At 36.4% G+C, this 26,671-nt stretch overlaps 1 protein-coding gene across 1 annotated transcript in view; it reads left to right on the top strand.

The window, feature by feature from the left end:
- KHDRBS2 (KH RNA binding domain containing, signal transduction associated 2) overlaps positions 1-26,671 on the top strand; it is a 747,046-nt gene that overhangs the window by 467,090 nt on the left and 253,285 nt on the right. The window contains exons 5-6 of the mRNA XM_068960975.1: positions 12,219-12,346; positions 20,121-20,319. Of these exons, the coding sequence (XP_068817076.1) occupies positions 12,219-12,346; positions 20,121-20,319 (327 nt within the window). The remainder of the gene's footprint in view (positions 1-12,218; positions 12,347-20,120; positions 20,320-26,671) is intronic.

Genomic DNA, 26,671 nt, shown 5'->3' with positions numbered 1-26,671 from the left:
CATAATGCTATCAAACTGTCTCATACTCTGCCACCCCCTCCCTTTTCCTATGCCCTCAGTCTTTCCCAGCATCAGGGTCTCTTCCAGGGAATTAGCTCTCCCCAGGTGGCCAAAGTCTTGGAGCTTCAGCTTCAGCATCAGAACTTCTGATGAATATCCAGGCTTGATTTCCTTTAGGATTGATAGTCCAAGGGACACTCAAAAATTTTATCCAGCACCACCACCCCAAAGCATGAATTCTTTGGTGCTCAGCCTTCTTTATGGCCCAATTCTCACATCTATACATAACTAGTGGAAAAGCCATAGTTTTGACTGTGCAGATTTATCAGCAAAGTGATGTCTCTGCTTTTCAACATCCTGTCTAGGTTTGTCATAGCTTTTCTTCCAAGGAACAAACTTCTAACTTCATGGCTTCAGTCCCTGTCCACATTGATTTTGAAGTATAAGAAAGTAAAATCTGTCACCACTTCCAATTTTTCCCCTTCTATTTGTCATAAAGGGAATTGGGTGCCATATATATATATATATATTTTTTTTTTTTTGAATGTTGAGTTTAAAACCAGCTTTCTTACTTTCCTCTTTCACTTTTTTCAAGAGGTTCTTTAGTTCTTCTTCACTTTATGCCATTAGAGTGGTATTATCTGCATATCTGAGGGTGTTGATATTTCTCCCAGAAATCCTGATTCGAGCTTGTGATTCACCAGCCTGACATTTTGCATAATATACTCTACATACAAGGTAAATAAGCTCGGTGACAATATACAGCCTTATCGAACTCCTTTCCCATTTTGCATGTTGGGATCTAAATGTTGTTTCTTCATCTGCATACAGTTTTCTCAAGAGACAGGTAAAGTGACAGGTAAAGATGGTATTCCCACCTCCTTAAGAAGTTTCCAGTTTGTTGTGATCCACATAGTCAAAGGCTCTAGCATAGTCAGTGGAGCCGATGTTTTTCTAGAATTCCCTGGCTTTCTCTATGATCCAATGAATGTTGCCAATTTGATCTCTGTTTCCCTGGCCTTTTCTAAACCCAACTTGTACATCTGGAATTTCTTGATTCATGTGCTGCTGAAGCTTAGCTTGAAGGATTTTGAGTATAACCTTGCCAACAGGGGAAATGAGCACAGTTTTGTGGTAGTTTGAGCTTTCTTTGGCACTGCCCTTCTTTAGGAATGGAATGAAAACTGTCCATTTCCAGTCCTGTGGCCACTGCTGAGTTTTACAAACTTGTTGACATATTGAGTGCAGTACCTTAACAACAACATCTTATAGAAATTTAAATAGTTCATTTGGATTTCCATCACCTCCACTGGCTTTGTTCATAGTAATTCTTCCTTAGGCCCACTTGACTTGACATTCCAGGATATTTAGCTCTAGGTGACTGACCACAACCATTGTGGTTATCTGAGTCATTAAGACATTTTTAATATAGTTTTGTGTAATTCTTGCCACCCTTCTTTTCTACTTCTGTTAGGTCCTTACTGTTGCTGCCCTTTATCATGCCCATACTTGCATGAAATGTTCCTTTGATCTCTCTAATTTTTTTGAAGAAATGTCTAGTCTTTCCCATTCTATTGTTTTCCTCTATTTCTTCACATTGCACATTTAAGAAGGCCTTCTTATCTCTCCTTTCTATTCTCTGGATCTCTGCCTTCATTTTGGTATGTATTTCCCTTTCTCCTTTGCCTTTCATTTTTCTTCTTTTCTCATATATTTGTAAAAATTCTTTAGATCATCACTTTGCCTTTTTGAATTTATTTTTCTTTGGGATGGTTTTGGTCACTGCCTCCTGTACAATGTTAGAAACTTCTGTCTGTAGTTCTTCCAACACTCTGTCCACCAGATCTAATCCCTTGAATCTATTTGTCATCTTCAGCCTAAAATCATAAAATATTTGATTTAGGCTACATCTGAATGGCTTAGTGGCTTTCCCTACTTTCCTTAACATAAGCCTGAAATTTCCAATAAAGAGTTTTGATAAAAGCCACAGTCAACTTAAGTCTTGTTTTTGCTGACTGTATAGAGCCTCTTCATCATCAACTGCATAGAATAAAATCAATTTACATTTCTGTTTTTCTGCCTTTACCATACTATGTTGACTACTGTAGCTTTGCAGTATAGTGTGAAATCAAGGAGCCTGAATCTTCCAGGTTTGTTTCTCTTCCTATAGATTGTTTTGATGATTTGAGGTCTTTTGTGTTCCTTACAAATCATAAAGTTTTTTCTTTTTCTAATTCTGTGATATATACCATTGGTAATTTAACAGAGATTGCATTCAATCTGTAGATTGTTTTGGGTAATACAGTCACTTTCAAAATATTGATTCTTCCCATACAATAATATGGTCTATCTACATCTGCTTATGTCGTTTTCACTTTCTTGTAACAGTATCATATATTCTGTGCCCAAGTCTTTTGCCTTCTTACATACATTTATTCCTATTTTACTTTTTGCAGCAATGGTAAGAGGGATTGTTTCCTTAATTTCTCTTTCAGATTTTTCATCTTTAGTACATAGAAATGAAAAATATTTCTGTATATTAATTTCACATCCTGCAACTATGCAAGATTCATTGATTATCACTAGTAGTGTCTGGCGGCATCTTTAGGATATTTTACATGTAATAACATGTCATCTGCAAATAGTGAAAGTTTTATTATTTTCCGGTATGGATTCCTTTTATTCCCTTTCCTTGTCTGATTGCTTTCAATAGGACTTCCAAACTGTATTGATTAATAAAGGCTGGAGTAATTAATAAAGGACATTCTTGCCTTGTTCCAGCTTTTAGATGAAATTATCCCCTTTTTATCATTGAAAATGATGTTTGTTGTGGATTTTTCATGTACATATGACCTTTAATGTATTGAGGTTATTTTCCTCTATGCCCATTTTCTGGGAAGTTTTTACCATGTGTTTATTTAATTTTGTCAAAAGCTGTTACTGAATCCACTGAGATTATCGAATGGCTTTTATTCTTCAGTTTGTTCGTATGGTGAATCACATTTATTAATTTGCATATACTGAAGAATCCTTGCATCTGTGCACTTGATAAGTCCAACTTAACTATGTTATCTGATCTTTTTAATGTTTTGTTGGATTTTGTTTACTAATATTTTGAAGAAAGCTTTTGCATCTATGTTCATCAATGATATTTGCCTGTAGTTTTCTTTTTTGTGTGTGATATATTTATCACTTTTGGTATCAGGGTAGTTGTGGCCTTGTAGAATGAGCTTGGCAGTGTCCATCCCTTTTCAAGCTTTCAGAAGAATTTAAGAAAGATAAGTGTTAAGTCTTTTCTTAATATTTGATAGAGTTCACCTATGAAGCCACATGTTCCTGGATTTTTGTCTGTTGGAAGATTTTAAATCATACTTATGATTATTCCTTTCATATTATCTATTTCTTGCTGGTTCAGTCTTGGGAACTTAACCAATCTTGGAACTTGGGATTCTCAAGAATGTATTCATTTCTTCTAGATTGTTCATTTTATTGACATATACTTGCTTATAGTAGTCTTTTATGTTCCTTTGTATTTTTGCATTGTCACTGGTAACTTCTTCTTTTTCATTAATAATTTTATTGATTTGAGTCCTCTCCTTTTTTTCTTGATAAGTCTGGCTGAAGGTTTATCAATTTTATCTTTCCAAAGAACCAATTTTTAGTGTCATTAAGCTTTGTTATTGTTTTCTTCATTGCTATTTTACTTATCTCTGCTTTGATTTTTATGGTTCCTTTCCTTATACTACTTTGGGTTTTGCTTGTTCGTCTTCCTCTAATTGTTTTAAAGAAAAGGTTAGGTTGATTATTTGCGACTTTTCTTATTTTCTGAGGTAAACTTATTTTGCGATAAACATCTCTTTTATAACAGATTTCCTGCATCCCATATGTTTTGGATAACCTTGCCTTTGTTATCATTTGTCTCTCTATATTTTTTAAATTTTTCTTTGATTTCTTAAGTGATCCATTGCTTTTTTAGTAGCATATTGTTTAGCCTCCATGTGTTTGCTTCCTATGTTTTGATTCCTAAAATTTGATTGATTTCTTGTTGTTGATTTCTAATCTCCTAGTGGTGTGGTCAGAAAGATTCTTGGTATGACTTCAATTTTCTTGTATTTACTAAGGATTGATTTGAGTATCAAAGTGTGATCTATTCTAGGGAATATTCTGTATGTATTTGAGAAGAAAGTGTATTCTACTGTTTTTGGATGAAATGTCCCATTAATTCTATCTGGTCTAGTGTGTCACGTAAAATGTGTGTTTCCTTAACAGTTTTCTGTCTGAATGATCTATCCATTGACGTAAGTAGAACATTAAAGCCCCCCACTATTATTGAGTCACTGTCAATTTCCCCTTTCATGGCTGTTCAGTTCAGTTGAGCTCAGCTCAGTCATTCAGTCGTGTCTGACTCTTTACAACCCCATGGACTGCAGAACAGCCTTCCTTGTCTATCACCAACTCCCAGAGCTTGCTCAAACTCATGTCCATCAAGTCAGTGATGCCATCCAAGCATCTCATTCTCTGTCATCCCCTTCTCCTCCTGCCTGCAATCTGTCCAAGCATCTGTTTTTATTTTTGTTTTTTCTTCTTTTTCACATGAGTCAGTTCTTTGCATCAGGTGGCCAAAGAAATGGAGTTTCAGCTTCAGCATCAGTCCTTACAATGAATATTCAGGAATGATTTCTGTGAGGATGGACTGGTTGGATCTTCTTGCAGTCCAAGGGACTCTCAAGAGTCTTCTCCAACACCACAATTCAAAGGCATCAGTTCTTCAGCTCTCGGCTTTCTTTGTAGTCCAGCTCTCACATCCATACATGACTACTGGAAAAACCATAGCTTTGATGAGACAGACCTTTGTTGGAAAAGTAATGTCTCTGCTTTTTAATATGCTGTCTATGTTGGTCATAACTTTCCTTCCAAGGAGCAAGTGTCTTTTAATTTCATGGCTGCAGTCATCATCTACAGTGATTTTGGAGCCAAAAATAGTAAACTGTGTCACCGTTTCCACTGTTTCCCTTTATATTTGCCATGAAGTGATGGGACCAGATTCCATGATCTTGTTTTTCTGAAAGTTGAGTTTTAAGCCAACTATTTCACTCTCTTCTTTCACTTTCATCAATAGTCTCTTTAGTCTTCACTTTCTGCCATAAGGGTGGTGCCATCTTCATATCTGTGGTTACTGATATTTCTCTGGCAATCTTGATCCCAGCTTGTGCTTCATTCAGTTCGGTATTTTCCATAATGTACTCTGCATATAAGTTAATTAAGGAGGGTGACAATATACAGCCTTAACATATTCCTTTCACAATTTGGAACGACTCAGTTATTCCATGTCCAGTTCTAACTGTTGCTGCTTGGTTTTCATGACTCTTACCATTGCCTTATGTATTGAGGTCCTCCTATGTTTGATGAATGTATATTTACACTTGTTATATCTTCTTCTCAGATTGATTCCTTGATCATTATGTGGTGTTCTTCCTTGTCTCCTGTAATAGTCTTTATTTTAAAGTCTGTTGTGTCTGATATTAGTATTGCTACTCCAACTTTCTTTTGAATTCTATTTGCATGAAGTAATGTCTTCCATCTCCTCACTTGCAGTCTGTTTGTATTCTTGTGTTCCTAGGTCTGAAGTACATCTCTTGTAGACACCGTGTATATGGGTCTTGTTTTTGTATCCATTCAGCCAGTCTGTCTTTTGGTTGGAGCATTTAATCCACTTACACCGATAGTAATTATTGCTATATATTATGAGATAGTTAGATAGCATCACCAATTCAATGGACATGAACTTAAGCAAACTCTAGGAGATAGTGGAGGACAGGAAAACCTGGCATACTGTAGCCCATGGGGTTTCAAAGAGTCAGACATGAGTTAGTGACTGAACAAAAACAACAAATATCCTTATTACCATTTTCTTAGCTTTTGCTTGTTATAGATAGTTTGGTCTCTTCATATCTGAATAAGAAACTTGCTCTGTTGTGTATTCTTGGTTGAAAGTTTTTCTCTTTATCACTCTATATATATCATGCAAGTCCCTTCTTGTCTCCAAAGTTTCTGATGAACAAAATCAGATGATAGTCTTATGGGATTCCCTTGTTTGTTATTTATTGCTTTTCCTTTGCTGCTTTTAGTATATTTTCTTTGTCTTTAAGTTTTTTTTCCAATTTGATTAACATGTGTTTTGGCATGTTCTTCCTTGACTTTTCTTGTATAGGAATCTCAGCACTTTCTGAACTTGTTTGACTCTTTTCTTTCCCCTTTAGAGAAGTTTTCATTTATTTTCTCTTTGAATAATTTCTTAGTCTCTTTCTCTCTCTTCTCCTTTGGGACCTATATAATGCAAATATTGGTGCATTTAATATTATCCCAGAGGTCTCTTAACTTTCCTCATTTCTTTTCAGCCCTTTTTGCTTTATTATGTTCCACTTAATGATTTCCATCATTCTATCTTCCAGATCACTTATCAGTTTCTCTGCCTCATTTATTCTGCTCCTGATTTCTTCTAGTATATGTTCTATTTCAGTTATTTTATTCTTCAGCTCTGTTTGTTCTTTCTATCTTCTAGCTCTTTGTTAAAATTTTTTTTTATATCTTCTAGGTCTATACCTTCATTTTCTCCAAGACCTTGTATCATCTTTACCATCATTGCTCTGATTTATTTTGGGATAGATTTCCCACCTCCATTTCACCTATCTGTTCTTCTGGGGTTTTATTTTGTCCTCTCATCTGGGACATATTTCTCTGCCATCTCATTTTGTCTGTATTCATGACCTCCTTTCCACAGGCTGCAGGATTGTAGCTCCACTTGCTTCCAGTGTCTGCTCTTGGTGAGTGAGACTGAACTAGAAGCTTGTGCAGACTTCCTGGTGGAAGGACTTGTGTCTGACCACTAGTGAGCAAGTCTCTTGTGGGAAGGGCCATGCCAAATCATGTGTTTACAGGTGGCTGTTAGCTCAGTAGCACTTTTGACAGCCTATCTGCTGATGTGTGAATCTGCGTTTCTGCCCTGTTTTTTGTTTGGCCTGAAGCATCCTAGCACTGGAGACTATAGTCTAATGGGTGGGCCCAGATCTTATTGCCAAAATAGTAGCCTCCAGAGGGCTCATGCCAGTTAGTATTCCATGTTCTCTGTATCATTAATGTCCTCATTCCTACAGTGATCCACAGCTGCCCCTGCCAGTACAAGAGACCCTTCAAAACCATGGTCTGGCCCATGTTCCTGTGAAGTTACTGCTTTTTCCCTGAGTCCCAGTGTGCACAAGAGCTTGTCTGTGCCTCTAAGAGTAGAATTTCTTTCCCAAAACTTTGTGGAGCTCCTGAGATTAAGCCTCATTGGCCTCAAAACCAAAGGCTCTGGAAGTTCTTCCTCCTAAGGCCAGACTCCCCAGTCTTTGGAGCCTGCTGTGTGTCTCAAAACGATCATTTCTGTGGGAGAGCTTCTGCATTATAATTATTATCCAGTTTGTGGGTCACCTACCCAGTGGATATTGGATTTAATTATATCACAAATACATCCCTCCTACCATCTCAATGTGGCTTCTTGTCTGTCTTTGGATGTAGAATATCATTTTTTGTTAGTTCCAGTGTTTTTGACTGATGTTTGGTCAACATTTAGTTTTGATTTTGGTGGAGTTTTTTTTTTTTTTTTTCCTTTGTTTTTAGAGAAGGTGAGCTCAAGTCCTTCTACTCAAACATCTTGTCTCCAATTCAGGTTGTAGTATATTTTTTATAATATCTCATTTTCAATGCAATTGTGGAGCATTTTTTTAGTAGTAATTTTAAAATTCTAGGTAACAAGATATCAGGAACATATGCCTCAATTAAACATGTACTAAGATGCTCTAGTTTCAGCTGGATTCATGACCTAGTAACGAACAATTAATTCAAAGTTTGATCTGCGCTTAATGAAGAACTGGATATGAGCACATAATACACAATTAAAAGCTTTGGAGTTTAGAAAATTATATTTATGTCATGAAAATAATACACAAGATATATTTAGTCTAGAGAATACTTAGAGTTTCAGTAGCTTTACATTTGGGCATTTAAAATTGTTTCTCATTTATTTGAAAGAGCTAGATGCTTTATTACTATAAATACAGTGATATATATATATATGTATATATAAGTATATATATATATATACTTTAGTTGCATACCTAGAAAAACTAGTTTATTAAAAACCTGTTCATTTAATAATCTACTACTAATTTAATAATCGATAATAATCTAATCTATTAACATATCAACTGATTTTTCTTCAATGATATAAATTTGCATTAAAAGTATGATTAAAAACTATTTGTCACTATTACTTTGCAATTCTCTTATGCAATATTTTTTTAATTTATCACAAATGACATTCAAATTTACTCCAAATTTGACATGCAAATGACATTTGAAATTACTCCCCCAACCCATCTCTGAATTTCTAAGATAAATCTTAATATTTCCTCAACATTTTAAACTAAAATTATAAAGATCAAATGTAAATTCTCCACAAACTTTTTTTCATTCCTTTCTTCCTCTGGTTAATAGTGTCATTATTCTTCTAGCCATTTCTGCATTAAAATGTCTTTTATTCCTACCTTCCCAAGTCATACTGTACACCTTCCACTAAAGTATTCTTGAACAGCTTGTGGTTGCCCATCCTCTCTCGCTCCATCACACAGGTACATTGTTTCCACAATTCATCTACCTCAGCTAAAGCCTAAAACATGTCTTGTTTTGCTCACTCTATGATTCGCCCATACTTTTTTTACTAAGTGAAATTATTTAGAAAATTGGACAACATTCAATTTATTTTCTTAAAACATCAATTACTATTCATTTTACTAGTCAGTGGGGCTTCCCTCATGGCTCAGATGACAAAGAATTTGCCTGCAATGAAGGAGACCAGGTTTGATCTCTGGTTTGAGAAGATACCCTGGACAAGTGAATGGCAACCCACTCCAGTATTATTGCCTGGAAAATTTCATAGACAGAGGAACCTGGTGGACAATAGTCCATGGTACCACAAAGAGCCAGATAGGACTGAGCAACTAACACGTTTTGCTAATCAGCAATCTTTCCCATGTTTAATCTATATGTAATAATTTTAAAATAAGAGAATGGCAAATATTCTAATTAATCAGAGTATAAGGTATGTTGAACAGAATAGGCTCCACCAGCATTTACATCAATGGATATACCAAAGCTCTCAGCCTGTAATGCTGGGAACTTGATTTTGTCAGCATTATCTATGTTAGTTTTGATTCCCCGTGAATCAGGTTTAACTTGGATTAAACATGTAAGGACTTCATTAGGGAAAATGTTCTTATGGCAAAAAAGATAAATGAGTAAGCAAAGAGGTAGCCAAGGAAGGATGGAGAGCCCTCACAATAGAATATCTTACCCAAAGTAAAGAGAGGTCTTAGATAGCCTGGGAAAATGGCATTATAGGGAAATTCAGCTCGGCTGTCTAGAAATCCTTGCGGCACAAGCAGAGGAGACTTGTAACTCCCAGGTATCACTTATTTTAGCATTTCAATCACATTTGATCATTCATGGGGAGTTCCTCTTGGGTAGATGGCCTTGGGACCATTATGAGTTCAGAACAAGGCAAGAGGAATTCTACTGTCAGTTACATCTGCAGTTACAGCTCTGAGTTCAGTTGGCCAACACAACCCTGGAAGATGATCCAGTTTTTAAAATATATTATATCTAACTACCTCATAAGACATTTGATTACGTATTAGCAATCAGTTCAGTTCAGTCGCTCAGTCGTGTCCGACTCTTTGCGACCCCATGAATTGCAGCATGCCAGGCCTCCCTGTCCATCACCAACTCCCAGAGTTCACTCAGATTCACATCCATTGAGTCAGTAATGCCATCCAGCCATCTCATCCTCTGTCGTTCCCTTCTCCTCCTGTCCCCAATCCCTCCCAACATCAAAGTCTTTTCCAATGAGTCAACTCTTCACATGATGTGGCCAAAGTACTGGAGTTTCAGCTTTAGCATCATTCCTTCCGAAGAAATCCCAGGGCTGATCTTCAGAATGGATTGGTTATCTCCTTGCAGTCCAAGGAACTCTCAAGAGTCTTCTCCAACACCACGGTTCAAAAGCATCAATTCTTAAGTGCTCAGCCTTCTTTAGAGTCCAACTCTTACATCCATACATGACCACAGGAAAAACCATAGCCTTGACTAGACGGACCTTAGTCGGCAAAGCAATGTCTTTGCTTTAGAATATGCTATCTAGGTTGGTCATAACTTTCCTTCCAAGGAGTAAGTGTCTTTTAATTTCATGGCTGCAGTCACCATCTGCAGTGATTTTGGAGCCCCCCAAAAATAAAGTCAATAGCGTTTTGCTTATACTAAGAGCTAACAATCTTAGTGTCAAATTTTGACATTAATATTTATCATAGTACATTGTTTAATTCTGTCATAAGATATGCTCTAAAGTAATATTGCATGTATAAATTTATCTTCAATTTATTAACTTTTTCTCAGCCTTCAATGTTGCAAGAATTAGAATATGTCTCTTTTTCATAATTCATGACAACCTGGAGGGATAGGGTAGAGAGAGGTGGAAGAGGAGGTTCAGGATGGAAGAGACACATGTATGTATACCTATGGCCAATTCACATTGATGTATGGCAAAAACCATCACAATATTGAAATTATTCTTCAATTAAAATAAACAAACTTTGGGGGTTCATGGATTTTCATTAGATAAGAAGCTGCAAAGATCTGCTGTCAAATTAAGAATATTACATGGGAGAAACATTATAGAATTAATTTTTCATTTGATAGTAACTAGTCATTTCAATCAGAAGTAGCAATTTGTCACATTCCCCAATCCTAATAAAATATTAGGCATGTTAATTATTCAGTTTGTTTGCTGTGTGAATATGAAAAATAAGAGGTATAAATTGAGTAATATATGACTTGTTAATTGTCAATAGCTCTTCTGTTAATCTACTCTCCTGAATCCATTATTCCGGTGTTGAACAGGGTGAACACGAAAGCAACATGTTAAAAAGAAAAAGTAAATGCTTTGGAGTGACTAGTACTTTTACATGTGAACAAAGTAGTTTTGGGGGCATGAGGTAAAATTTGTGTTAGAAATGCTTTTAGATTGCATGCACCCCCTCGCCCATCTTCTAGCCTGGGATATGCAGATGAGTCCACGGTTTCCATATGCTGTTACTATAACTCACATTCATAGAGCTAACCAGGCTCAAGTGTCCACAAGACCTCAGACATCATTTTTGTTAACCCAAACATTGCTACAAATATTTCTCATCTCAATTCCTAGATAGCTCATGACTTTCATTTAAACCCATCTTTAATGAAGTAGAATTTACTTGGATTGCCCATTTCACAAAAATACCAAGTATCCAGTTTTGCATTGCTCCACCAGGAGTTTGTGTGTGTGTGTGTGTACATTCACATAACCGTAGCAGTAAAAAGAGGAACAGGTAAGACTGACACTAGTTTTTTGCAGAAAGCATTCATCTTCATTGACTGAGGTCATTCTTTAGTCCTATTTAAATGACAGATATCTTTCCACGTTGGTGCAGGACCAAGCTAGTCTCTTTGACTTTGACCTAGTCTCTGACTGCTATGAAGCTTCTCTTCTGCTCTGGCTATTATTCTCCATCAGCCCATAGCTAGAACACATAGGAAAGTATTTATTTTTAAACATTGCTCATCAAGTTGTTTAGTTCAATTGCACAGCTTCCAAGTTGTCTGAAACTGGCCATTCACTTGAATTTTTAAATTATTTTAGCACAGTGTCTACTTTGGTCCTTGGAGTTGACCCTCTTCAGGTTATGTGTCAGGGATAATTGAGTGTTATGCAGTCATTCACAGTCTGCACATACTCATTCCAGTAAAGTTGTTTATCTTATGAGCAACCATAACCGTGGTACCTTCTAAAATATTGCTCTGTATTGTTATCTTTTCTTTTCTGGCTAACATATAAAGTGATATCCTAGCAAATCTCATTTGATTTCCAGCTGTGTACTTCCTTGATAAAAGAAGCAATTTCAATGTCTCTCTATAAAACTAAGAACTTAAAGTACTTTTACATCATTTTGGATTTTTGTATATGTCTCCAGCAAATAAATGAAAAAAAAAAAAAACACAACACGTTTTTTCTTACTGTGTTTGTTCAGTTCTAAGAGCTTCAGGCCCCATTTAAACTCAACAGGTCTTTTTCTTTTTTTTCCCCCCAGGACTATAATGATGAAATTCGTCAGGAACAACTACGTGAATTATCTTACTTAAATGGCTCAGAGGACTCTCTTCGTGGCAGAGGTGTTAAAGGCAGAGGGATAAGAATAGCTCCCACAGCTCCATCAAGGTACATTACTTCTTGCTTTAAATAAATTAACAGTCACTAAAGATGGCAATCCTTCACCGGCCTGTTCTCTGTCATGATCACAGCTAGGAATAAACAACATCCACAACAATAACCACCACTGACAAAAAAAAAAAAAAAGAAAGAAAAAACATCAATAACAACAGATGCTTATATAGCTCATAAGAGCTTTACATAAATTATCACCAGTGTACAGTTAAGCATTATCTACAGGTGAACAACTGATAAAGATGTAACCAATATGCCTGAGAACACACAAGCAGTCTGACTCCAAAATTCAGAGTCTGAGGTCTTAACAACTGTTCCAAAAAGAAAAGAGGCGCAAACCTGAGACATTTTACTCTGGTCTTATCCCCAGGATGAAGGCAAGCAGATGATATAGTCATACACATCTTTGAACCAGGATGACCATGCATAAGGAGAAAATTTCAAATATTTTCAGTGTCTTAGGTGGCCCTTGAATTGATACAGTCTTGCCAGATAGGTATAGAGATAAATGAGGATAATGATAGATGGAGGTAAATAAGTAGATATTTAAATAAATAAAGAGTCCAGGAAGCCAGATGTATATTACCTACATGGGTGAGAGTAAGAATATTTTAAGTTTAGTAATATTTGGTTGTGCAATATCATCAGAGAATATTTTCTTTGATATAATTCACTTCACAAACAAACTGGAATCTTTCTGTATCAAAATTTGTTTTGTAGGATTCTGTGTTTGTCAATCTTTCAACAGAAGGCATTGTTCTGTAAAGAGGTAAAATGAAAAATACTCACACATTTCACAAAGAGACTGTGTAATTCTGTCCTTTTCTTTGTCCTGTTGAAATTGGCTTTCAAATCTGTAAATGTCTTAGAATTAGAGTAGTATATTGCCTAGAAACCATTTCAAGAGAGAGATTCCAAGATACTTTACTAATTCAATTTGCCTTTTATTTGCTTTTATTAACATCATTAATTTATTTTTCTTTTTAAATTAGATTATTTATTTTAACTGGAGGATAATTGCTTAAGAATATTGTGACAATTTTTGCCATACATTAACAAGAATCAGTCACAGCTATATATGTGTCCTCTTATCCTGAAATCCTTCCCACCTCTTTCCTCACCCTATCCCTCTGAATTGTGCTTTTTAATTTTTTAAATTATATCCCAAATATTTTAACCACCTTCCATCACTGGTTTTAACCTTTAATCACACACATCAAAAAAAATCTATACTTATCAGAAAAAAGAGATAAGAATGACAATTTCCCAAATAAAGTATCAGGGGAATAACTGACCATCTAAATGTAAAACCTGGCAGCTATGCAATTAATTTGCCTAATGAAAAACCTTCTGAAAATGTTTCATTGATTATTTTTATATTTTATTCTTCAAAAAATTTTTATAATTGAGCTTTCTAATGCTACCCAGAAACAGTTTATATTTATGGATATACCTTTTATGAAATCAGTCTTTTATAAGACCCTTATATTAACCCTATTTTTATGGGTTGGGGGATGACATCACTACAACTAATATTAAATTGATCATATCTTAGGGTTTAAATAATGAAAATGTCATTTTTGTAGTTTAAAAAGTGATAATTTTGGCAGTTTTTTATGGTGTAAATTATGTATTAAAGGAGAAGGAAATGGCAATCCACTCCAGTATTCTTGCCTGGGAAATCCCATGGACAGAGGTGCCTGGCAGGCTATACTCCATGGGGTCAAAAGATATGGACATGACTTAGTAACTAAACCACCACCACCAAGTATGTATTGAATGAGTATACAGGGAACTAGTCTTTTTATATTCTATATTCCTTGGAATTGGGACCATTTAAAAAAATAATGCATTAACCTGTTTTTGAGATTATAAAATAATTCTATTAGAGGATTTTGTTCTGTTATTGATATTTCTTAAGGTAATAATTCAGTTGTCATATTTGAGCAAGCCATATAAAATTTCAACTTTAGTGAATTTTTATTGTAAAATATTAATTTCTCCAATTGTTTAGTAAAGGACAGAACATTGTATTCTTGATTTTTAAATACTTTGGAAAAATTTGATTGAAAGCTTTGCTCAATATGATACTGCATATGTAAAAAAGAGAACTAATATTGAAACTTAAACCTCAATTTCAATGCCATCTTAATGCCATTAATATATTAACATTTATAAAAGTCAATGTAGCAGAACTCTGATGTCTTCTTTTTCAGACCACATGATGAAATGCACCTGCAATTGTAAGAATAAGCATCAAAAGGTGCTTGCTTTTTGGAAGGAAAACTATGACAAATCTGATATGAAGAATTAGCTTATTGTTAAAGACCCTGACACTGGGAAGGATTGAATCAAGAGGAGAAGATGGCTACAGAGGATGAGATGGTTAGATAGCATCACCAACTCAATGGACATAAACTTTAGCAAACTCTGGGAGACAGTGGAGGTCAGAGGACATTGATGTCCATGGGGTCACAAAGAGTCAGAAATGACTTAGCTACTGAACAGTAAAAAACATTACATAATTGAAGACTTAAGATCTTTACATATATCACCACTACATGTTGGATGAGTGTAAACAGTAGAAAAATAAGACATTTGAAACAGTCTTTGAAGTTTTTTTTTTGTTTGTTTGTTTGTTTGCTACAATGAAAACTATGGATGGAGGAGTCTGGTAGGCGGCAGTCCATGGGGTCGCTAGGAGTCGGACACGACTGAGCGACTTCACTTTCATGCTTTGGAGAAGGAAATGACAACCCACTCCAGTGTTCTTGCCTGGAGAATTCCAGGGATGGGGGAGCCTTGTGGGCTGCCATCTATGGGGTCTCACAGAGTCAGACACGACTGAAGCGACTTAGCAGCAGCAGCAACAATGAGAACTAACACATAGATAGAACAAATGGAACTTGTTAAAGAGAAGAGTAATCACGTTTGTTTCCAAGAAAGATGACTCAGTCATCACTGTGATAACAGAGAAAAATTAGAGAAAAACACAGAGAGACAGACACTAATGGCAGAGAACCCAGTGAAAAAGAAAGTCCATTATTCCACCCAGAAATAAATACCACTCAGAATATTAGAGGTAAATGATGAGATTAGAGACAAAAATTTTTATGAATTAGTTTCTGATTGGGCTTCCCATTTGGCTCAGCTGGTAAAGAATCTGCCTGTAATGCAGGAGACCTGGGTTCAGTCCGTGGGTTGAGAAGATCCCCTGAAGAAGGGAAAGGCTACCCACTTCAGTATTCTGGCCTGTAGAATTCCACAGACTGTATAGTCCATGGGGTTGTGATGAGTCAGGCACAACTGAGAGGCTTTCACTTTCACTTTACTTTCAGTGCCTGGTTAGATGTTGGAGATCAGAGAGTGGTCCTACACAGGATAAATCTCTGATGTCTGCCCTGGCTAGAGATTAATGGCATCAATTAGAATTAGATTAAAAAAAAAAACAAGTTTAATGAAAAATATAATTAGTTCTATAATTGATCCTAGGTCTATGGATTGCTGGTATGTCCTTGGGAATATGACTTGTATTTTCTGTGACTTGTTTCTCAACCTTTTATAATAGATTAGAAATAGCTATGTGACAACTTTGTCAAGATTTTTAAGTTAGATGACACATGTTAAGCACTGTTTCCCAAACTGGTTCCATTCAGTTCAGTTGCTCAGTTATGTCTGACTCTCTGACGCCATGGCAAAACTGGTTAGCACATTGGAATCACTGAAGATCACTGCTGCTGGAGACTGTGGTTTAATCATCGTGGAGTGGAGTCTGGAATCTGGACCTTTTCAATGAATTTTAGGTGACTCTAACATGCAGACCAGATAAGGAGACATGCTCCAGGTTATGGTGTATGGTAGGGAGGAAAGTGCTAACAGCCATCAGAGTGAGAGACTGCAAAGTGCACTGTGAGGCGCAGAAAACGGTGACAATCATCTCCCAAGGAGGGCCTAGGAGAAGATGTTAGTGAATAAACCTGAAGAGTGAAAAGGAGGAATGGGAAGATAAGCAGAGTTATACATATCTAAAGAAGACATTTATAACCCACACTGATAAATGTAGGATGTATTCTGATATGGGGGCTATGTAAATGAACCTGGTGGATGTGGAAACTAGTAAGATACTGGTAACACCAGTCAAGAGTATTTTCAACAAAGTGGAAAAATCAATAAGCAGATTTCAATTGATTCAGGAATGAGTGTGTGGGGGGTGGAATTAAGGATAGAAAACTTTCAAGAAGTCAGAAAAATAGAGAAAACATTATAGTGTTGATTCAGCCAGGAACACTATGTTCTAAATAGGTTATATCAATCTTGAGTTGAACTGAAGATCTGAGTTGATGAGAGATATAGGGTTAATATTCCAGGGTAAGAACATACGATATCAGAGGTAATGAGTCAGGTTCAAGAAACAGGCAAGGCTCTGTCTGGGAGACACCTGATGAAGAAATGGGATGATAAATTAAATTTGATGTGAGCATAATGTAATTCTAAAGTGGGAAGAATTGTTATAGATTCAGAAATTTTATTTTACCCATTAAGAAAAGTTATAACAACTCAGGCTCAGGGAGTTATAACAACTTACCTGTGATTGTTCAATAGCATGAATAGAATTTGTGGCTAAAGTATGGTGACATGATTTACTACCCACCCAAGGGACACTTTCAAAAGTATTAAAATGCTAACCTAGGAAAACAGTTATAATTCTGAACTATACTAGGCAAACCTAGATATATGCACACCTTACATATGAAGTGTTAGGAGGCCCAGTGAAGGCAAAAATTAGTCTATATTTCCATTTTATAGATGGGCTTTTGTGTTACACAGTAGTTTAGAATATTATGGGCTTAGATATATTGTGATTGAAGGGGGCACTGGGCCTTTCAGGATCTCCCAATGTAGGAGAGCATTCTCTATACATTAGATTCACAGTAAGTTCCCTAATAATTTCTATATTCATCAGCTCTATAATCTATTGAAAAATTTTAAAAGCTTTACCAGTATTCTTATTGTTCACTCTTAAAGCTCATTTACCACAAAAGCCAACTGCCTACTATTCATAGCAGAAAGCATAACCTACACCCCTACCTGTTCAGTTCAGTTCAATTCAATTCAGTCACTCAGTCCTGTCTGACTCTTTGAGACTGCATGGACTACAGCAAGCCAGGCCTCCCTGTCTATCACCAACTCCCATAGTTTACTCAAACTCATGTGCATTGAGTTGGTGATGACGTCCAACCATCTCATCCTCTGTCATCCCTTTCTTCTGCCTTCAATCTTTCCAGCATCAGGGTCTTTTCAAATGAGTCAGTTCTTACAATCAGGTGCCCAAAGAATTGGAGTTTCAGCAACAGTTCTTCCAATGAATATTCAGGACTGATTTCCTTTAAGATGGACTGGTTGGATCTTGTTGCTGTCCAAGGGACTTTCAAGAATCTTCTCCAACATCACAGTTCAAAAGCATCAATTCTTCAGTGCTCAGGTTTCTTTAGAGCACAACTCTAACATCCATACATGACTACTGAAAAAACAATAGCTTTGAATAGACAGAACTTTGATGGCAAAGTAAGTCTCTGTAATTAAAAGTCTCTGCCTTTTAATATGCTGTCTAGATTGGTTATACCTTTCCTTCCAAGGAGTAACCATCTTTTAATTTCATGTCTTCAGTCACTATGGAAATATAAACTAATTTTTGCCTAATTTTTTATTTTGGAGTCTAAAAATAAAGTGTGTCACTGTTTTCATTGTTTTCTGATCTGTTTGCCATGATGTAATGGGACCAGATGTCATGATCTTAGTTTTCTGAATGTTGAGTTTTAAGCCAAGTTTTTCACTCTCCTCTTTCACTTTCATCAAGAGGCTCTTTAGATCTTCTTTGCTTTCTGAAACAAGGGTGGTGTAATCTGCATATCTGGGGTTATTGATATTTTCCTGGAAATCTTGATTCCAGCTTGTGCTTCTTCCAGCACAGCATTTCACATGATGTATTCAGCATATAAGTTAAAAAAAAAGCAGAGTGACAATATACAACCTTGATGTACTCCTATTTGGAACCAGTCAGTTGTTCCATGTCCAATTGTAACTGCTGCTTCCTGACCTGTATACAGATTTCTCAGGAGGCAGGTGAGTTGGTCTGGTATTCCCATCTCTTTCAGAATTTTCCACAGTTTATTGTGATCCACACAATCAAAGGCTTTGCATAGTCAATAAAGCAGAAATAGATGTTCTGGAACATGCTTGCTTTTCGATGATCCAACAGATGTTGGCAATTTGATCTCTGGTTCCTCTACCTTTTCTAAATCCAGCCTGAACATCTAGACGTTCATGTACTGTTGAAGCCTGGCTTGCAGAATTTTGAGAATTACTTTGCTAGCATGTGAGATGAGTGCAATTGTGTGGTAGTTTGAGGATACTTTGATATTGTCTTTCTTTGGGATTGAAATGAAAACCGATGTTTTCCAGTCTTGCGGCTGCAGCTGAGTTTTCTAAATTTGCTGGCATGTTGAGCGCAGCACTTTAACAGCATCATCTTTTAGGATTTAAAATAGCTCAGTTGGAATTCCATCACCTCTACTAGCTTTGTTCATAGTGATGCTTCATAAGGCCCACTTGACTTTGAATTCCAGGATGTCTGGCTCTAGATGAGTGATCACACCATTGTGGTTATCTAGGTCATGAAAATCTTTTTTATATAGTTCTTCTGTGCTTTCTTGTAACCTCTTCTTAGTATCTTCTGCTTCTGTTAGGTCGATACCATTTCCGTCCTTTATTGTGCCCATTTTTGCCTGAAAAGTTCCCTTGATATCTTTAATTTTCTTGAAGAGACTTCTAGTCTTTCCTGTTCTACATCCCACGATCATCATTTTCCTAAAAGTCTTAGTGACCTTGCTGAAAGTAGTGCTTTCTGGAGGCCATCGTTTCAGACAGAATAAAACGTGAAATAATGATGGTTTTGTCCAAAGATTTTAGACAAACATTCAACCTTTCCAAAGGCCTCCTAATACTTAAGAATTAACTGCAGCCATTTGATCTCATGCTTTTAGTACAAGTTACTTTTGTGTCCAGCACTACAGTGCAAGGTACTCAGTTATTATTTTTATAGCAGAGTCCGTAGGTGTTCACTAGCACCATAGTTACCCCAGGAAATAAATTATATCAGAGACTCTGCCCATTTAAAGGGTTACATGCATAACAATAACTTAGTGACAATGAGTTGTGATGCAAGTGACCTTAAATTAAATCTAAGCTACTATAATAAGCAGAATGATATCATGATAGCTCCAAGTATTTTCAAAGTGCAGACAGCTTTTTTTTTTTTCTTTAAGTGAAAAAATTGCCTATCACTGTCAGTTACCTCCAGCATGGAGGAGTCGTTGAAAATGAGGTGCTCTGAATGGTCCAGTGAGTCATATATTAGACATTGCTCTCGTTTTCCCCTTTTTGGTAAACTTGGAATAGAAATCAGAGTGGGTTAATTTTTGGTTGTTTTGCTTTAAATTTTTATGTTATAAAAAATATCAAAGTATTTTACATGGTTTTCATGATAACTAAGTCATACCCAATGTTTACAAACTTTATTCTGTGGAGGTCAAAATGCTTTATATCCTAAAGAGTCACCATTAAACATGCACACTCACACTCTCAGGCATGCAGAAATAAATGTGGTTTTCTTCTCATTGTATACAGCCTGTAAGATGATAAATTTTCCAGCTTTAATTCTGTTGTCTCATCACTTGTTTCTCATCTGTACATGGCCTGTTTCTCCTAGGGGACGTGGGGGAGCCATTCCTCCTCCCCCACCACCAGGACGAGGCATTCTCACCCCTCGAGGGACCACTGTGACCCGTGGTGCTCTTCCAGCGCCCCCTATAGCGAGAGGCGTTCCTACCCCGCGAGCCCGGGGGTCACCCACCATGCCAGGATACAGGGCACCCCTTCTGCCAGCCCACAAGGGGTACGAAGAGTATGTAAGTACTCTTGAGAAATCAGTTGTTAGGAGGAGTTAAATTGGTTGAGCATCAAGCTAATCTTCAAAGAAATTCATATACCATCAGTATAGTAGATGATGTTTGTTGCAGGAAACAAGTGTCATTTGCAACAGAATGTAGTAGTGCATTTAAATGAGGCCATTTTGAGAAAAGATTTCATTGTACAGGTTCCATCACTGTTGTTATTACCAGTTAAATAGCTTACATTTTAAGAAACAAGCTATCTTGAGGTTTTCTTATATTTAGAAGACTTGATTCATTTCAAAAAGACATAATTATGAACATAATGTGAATAGTCATGTATTTAGAAGATTCTCCTGGGGCATGATAAAGATGAATATAACTCAGAAATATTTGACAAATATAATGTGATTATATTACAAACTTTGTTAGTAATTTAAGACAATGTAGTTGGTTTTTCATTTAAATATCCTACTCAGTGTATGAAAGATAAGAAATTGGCAGGTGTGAATTCAGAGCTCAGTACAGAATGAATATATGAATTGCAGTGTCTGTAAGTACCTCTTCCCCTTCTAGTCCTCTGTATTACTTTACACTCGTTTTGAACCTTTCACTTGAGTTGTTATCTTTCTTCTGATCACATGTTCTAGTTTCTGTCTCCATTCGTCCTACTGAATTGTTAAACTTGTTAAAAGGGGAAGTTTCCTATTCACTTTTGTAACCGTATTAAGTCCACTGTAAAAGTTTGATTGAATTGACACAACCAGATTATCATCCTATGAAATAGATACATTTTGCCTTTAACCTCTCCAAGATGTCCATCCACTAACCTATGTGTTTGCTTCATTCTAACATAGATGCACTGTCCTTTGTGAATTGTTACTTATATAAACTCTTCAGAAACAGTTAGCATCACATTCTATTCATTAAAAGCATATAAATATTTTATGAATTGGTAAATAACCAAGCAAAACTTAATCCTAAAATAAAGTAAAAATGTTTTCTAGGCATCCCTAAGAACTTTAATGGTTAGAGCATGTTAGTTTTTAGGAAAGTTACTGATTAAAAATGAAACATGGAATAATGTCTCTAAGAGTGAAGAAAAATATTGTTTAATGACCAATTTCTATGGGATAATGGAAATGTGTTCATCTAAGTATCTTTTGTACAACATCAGCTATCAATATTTAAAATCTAAGTCTGAAAAATTGAAAAATCTGCAGCAGATATTGTGTTCTTTCTTCTGAACAAAGCCGCGGATCTAGGAACTTAGAACCGGGTCCTGGTCCTACCGACTCTTCAGTAAGACATATGCACTGCTTCAGAAATAAGTGCTCTTTAAATGAATGAATGAATAATTCACAACAGGAACAGTGGGATTTTGTTGTTTTGTTTTCCTTTTTCTTATCTCTGAGGAACCAGGTCTACCATCTTTATGTGTATTGACACTATGGTGTTTTTGTCTACCAAAAAGAAAGCTAAACAGTCAGATCTTTATCTCAAAAATTAAAAGATAGAAATAGTGGTCAACATTGTTATCAATAAATAAATTTACAGCACTTATATGGCACAGTAAAAGAGAACAAGATTGGAAAAACTGTAGTCCTTCATGTAGCTACAAAAGCATTCTGGCCTTTCATATTCATTCCAATTTGTAGTGAATAAATCAAGGAGTGCAAGGCAAAAACAGCAAGCTGCAAAGGCATACAGATTTTATGGAAACATGAGCATATTCTGAAAAAGGTTATATTCTGAATTGGAAAGTTTACGATGATTCTTATAGTAAGTAAAGAAATTATATCGAGCCTTGTAAATATGATTTTTAAAACTTAAATTTAAAGTATCAATTCCTTCATTAATTCAGGTTTCAGTAAACCTCTGAACCTAGATCAAGGGTCTGCATCCATATAAGCACATCCCTGGTTAAGGAAACAGCAAGCAGAAAGGCACTCGGAAGAACCTGCTCAAAATGTTTGGGGATCAGCTAGGAAAACATCAGAATTGGAGAGTATGTGAGAGAGACAGAGAAGGACAAAGGCAGGGCAGGCCAATTCATGTTACTATTGGAGAGCTTGAGGCAGGAAAACCACATGAGCAGATTTATGTTTTAAAAGATTTCTTCTGTACACATTGCAGTGGACAGAATATGCAATGAGATGGGCACAGGAATAGAAACAAGGAGACTGGTGACATCCTCATGGACAGAACAAGGCTCAGAGGGGTGAGAAGAGATCTATTCTGAGTCTATGGAAATGATCTAGAAGGATTTGATGATGGGACAGAGGGAGAATGTGTGCAAACAGAAAGAAGTAAAAGATAACTTTGTGAAGTTTTGTGAAACATAGGTTAAACTTACCAACCAGATAAAATTGAGGTGTCATTTGTTGAATTTTCGAGTACAGGGTGATGGGGGTGGGGGGAATGGATAGGTCGTTGGAGATCTAGTGAAGTGTTTGGCTTTCAGGAAAGTCTGTCGTGTTGCTGGGTGGACCTTACCTGACTTTCAAAACAGAAAGCAGCATCCCACAGTTTGAATTCTAACTGTGTCACTAGCTATGTAATTTAGAACATTTTGAGTCCTAGATTTCCTCTTCTATAAAATGGGGATAATCATTTCAGCCTCACAAGACTCCACTGAATATTAGAAATAAACATCCATAAGCACTTAAAACATGAGTATTCATGAGTACATGGAAGATTATAGACAGTAAATAAGAAGTAACTGTTATAAAAATTTCATCATGTATCATACTCTACAGTTTCTCCCTAGGGAAATTATGGACCCACTGAAGTCACAAACATTTATTTACTTTTTGTAAATTAACTGGGCAAATTAGTTGTTTTCAAATAGAGAAGCTGTATAATCTTCTCTTAATGATAAAGAAATAAGTGAACAAACAAATCTGGGGAGATGCTGTGTTGACGAAAACATTCAGTAAACTATCTATAATAGGAATAAAATAGAGTTTTACTGGAGCCAAACTGAAGACAGTAACCCAGAAGACAGCTTCCAAGATTACTCTCAAGAACTGTTAAGGATAAGCAGGGTTTTCAGCATAGTTTTATGTCTTGTCAGAAGAAGGAACACCAAACAAGTTAAGGATTCTTCCCTTCAAGTTTTCTGAAAAGGCAAATCAACACACACAGGTAGTCAGCATGACCTTGGCACATGCAAAGGGAGTCTTATCAACCAGCAGGGCTAACACTGGTATCCTGGGAAGGGAAGCATTTAATCTTTTGTAAACTTGGACATTTTTTTTTTTTTTCACTTCTGGTCAACGCACACTTTTCTTTAATAATTAAAGTAGATGTACAATGTATGTAATCAAACATACTATTTTCTTTAGCAAAAAAAAAAAAAAAAAGTCAAGTTAACGTGTATAAGCCAGAATGACTTCCTTACACCTCAGCATGTGAACATATCTTTTATCGGGTGTCATGAAGTCCAGTAATAGGAATGCCATCAGGGCTGAAGAAACAGCAAGACTGAGGCACTAGATTGTCTCCCCACATTTCCTCTCTATTTTCTTTGCACATATGTTTTCATCCCATGCTAATGTACAGACTGGATATTTGGCTTCTCTGATCAACTTGGCTCAGCTCGTGGTGAAATACTTCCACCCTAGGACTGCAGCATCTACACGTCCAGTTCTCCTCACTGGCAGATACTGGCTGGCTGGCTGAATCGAATTCAGATACCTGGGTAGGAGAATCATATTCACTTGGGCATGCCAGGTGTTTATGACTATAGAACAAGAGTTTCAGGAAATCAGATCTGGGATCTACACTCATTAGCCACCAGTTACATGGGTGGTTCAGGTGTGAAGTTCACCGTTACAAGTTCGTGGATACGAGCATGGTTCCTGGGGACTCAGGCCCAAGTGTCATATGGAGAGACATCAGTTTCCACAGAAGGAGAAAAATATTATAAACTTTGCAGATATCTTAACTATACCTTTAATAGCATACTGTTGATAATAAGTAAAAGGAGATATTATCTCTTAAAAAAACTTACACTTTATTAAAACCTGTCATATTTTCTATAAATAATCCAATGAATACATACAATGTTGAACACGTGGCTGATAATCTCTGACACTAGTCTTTGATATCTCCATCCAAACCCAGATTAACATTCAAAGGCTGCTGCTCTCTGCTTTAATTTTAAAAAAAATTGAGTCTTCTTAAACAAAAAAGTTTAAGTGTCTCAGTAGCAAAATAACAGGACCATGATAAGTTGGTGGTGCAAATATCAAAGGAGTTCTTCACTTTAAGATAAAATTTCTTAGACAAGTTTCCCTTTATTATAAGTGACACTACAGAGCAATTCAGTCTTCACAATTTTCTTCCTTCCTTGTTAAGGCTCTGATCACATAGACTGTCTACATGTGGCCAGATCATCTCTTTGCAGCTCACCATCAATGAGACTGCTGTTTAAAACCATCATTAGTATTAGTAGAGACATTACTTTGCTGACAAAGGTCCGTCTAGTCAAAGCTATGGTTTTTCATTTCTTTCTTTTTTTTAACTAATTTATTTTTAAAGGATAATTGCTTTATATATTTTTTCTGGTTTCTGTCAAACCTCAACATGAATCAACCATAGGTATACATATATCCCATCCATTTTGAAACTCTCTCCCATATCCCTCCCCATCCCACCCCTCTAGTTTGATACAGAGCACCTGTTTGAGTTTCCTGAGCCATACAGAAAATTATTGTCGGCTATATATTTCATATATGGTAATGTAAGTTTCCATGTTACTCTTTCCATACATCTCACCCTCTCCTCCCCTCTCCTCATGTTCATAAGTCTATTTTCTATGTCTGTTTCTCCATTGTTGCCCTGTAAATAAAATTTTTAGTACCATTTTTCTAGATTCCATGTATATGCGATAGAATATGGTATTTATCTTTCTCTTTCTGACTCATTTCCCTCTGTATAATAGGTTCTAGGTTCATCCATCTCATTAGAATTGACTCAAATGCATTATTTTTTATGGCTGAGTAATATTTCACTGTGTATATATGCCACAAATTCTTTATCCATTCATCTGATGATGGAAATCTAGGTAGCTTCCATGTTCTAGCTATTGTAAATAGTGCTGCTGTGAACAATAGGATACATGTGTCTCTTTCAATTTTGGTTTCCCCAAGGTACATTGCTAGAGGTGGAATTGCTGGGTCATATGGAAGCAGCAGTTAGAACTGGCCATGGAACAACAGACTGGTTTGAAATAGGAAAAGGAGTACGTCAAGGCTGTATACTGTCACCCTGCTTATTTAACTTATATGCAGGGTACATGAGAAATGCTGGGCTGGAAGTAGCACAAGCTGGAATCAAGATTGCCAGGAGAACTATCAATAACCTCAGATATGGAGATGACACCACCCTTATGGCTGAGAGTGAAAAGGAACTAAAAAGCCTCTTGATGAAGGTGAAAGAGGAGAGTGAGAAAGTTGGCTTAAAGCTCAACATTCAAAAAATGAAGATTATGACATCCGGTCCCATCACTTCATAGGAAATAGATGGGGAAACAGTGGAAACGGTATCAGACTTTATTTTGGGGGGCTCCAAAATCACTGAAAATGGTGACTGCAGCCATGAAATTAAAACACGCTTACTCCTTGGAAGGAAAGTTATGACCAACCTAGATAGCATATTACAAAGCAGACATTACTTTGCCAACCAAGGTCCATCTAGTCAGGGCTATGGTTTTTCCAGTAGTCATGTATGGATGTGAGAGTTGGACTGTGAAGAAAGCTGAGCACCGAAGAATTATGCTTTTGAACTGTGGTGTTGGAGAAGACCCTTGAGAGTCCCTTGGACTGCAAAAAGATCCAACCAGTCCATCCTAAAGGGGACCAGACCTGGGTGTTCATTTGAAAGACTGATGCTGAGGCTGAAACTCCTATACTTTGGCCACCTCCTGCAAAGAGTTGACTCATTGGAAGAGACCATGATGCTGGGAGGATTTTTTGTATAATCTCCATGTGTTTGCGTTTCTTAGTTTTTTTTTTTTTTTTTTTTTCATGTAATTGATATCTAGTCTCATAGCATTGTGGTCGGAGAAGATGCCTGATATGGTTTCAATTTTCTTAAATTTACTGAGGTTTGATTTGTGCCACAAGATGTGGTCTATCCTGGAGAATGTTCCACGTGCACTTGAAAGGAAGGTGTATTTCTCTGCATTTGGATGGAATGTCCTGAAGATATCAATAAGATCCATTTCATGTAATGTATCATTTAAAACTTGCATTTCCTTCTTAATTTTCTGTCTGATGATCTGTCCTTCGGTGTGACTGGGGTGGAAAAGCCTCCGACTGTTATTTTATTACTGTCAACTTCTCTTTTTATGTCTGTTAGTGTT

This window comes from Capricornis sumatraensis, chromosome 22, assembly GCF_032405125.1.
Source record: "Capricornis sumatraensis isolate serow.1 chromosome 22, serow.2, whole genome shotgun sequence".
Taxonomy (NCBI): Eukaryota; Metazoa; Chordata; class Mammalia; order Artiodactyla; family Bovidae; genus Capricornis; species Capricornis sumatraensis.
The sequence above is the reverse complement of the archived record's forward strand: the minus strand, read 5'-3'. Positions and strand labels throughout refer to the sequence as shown.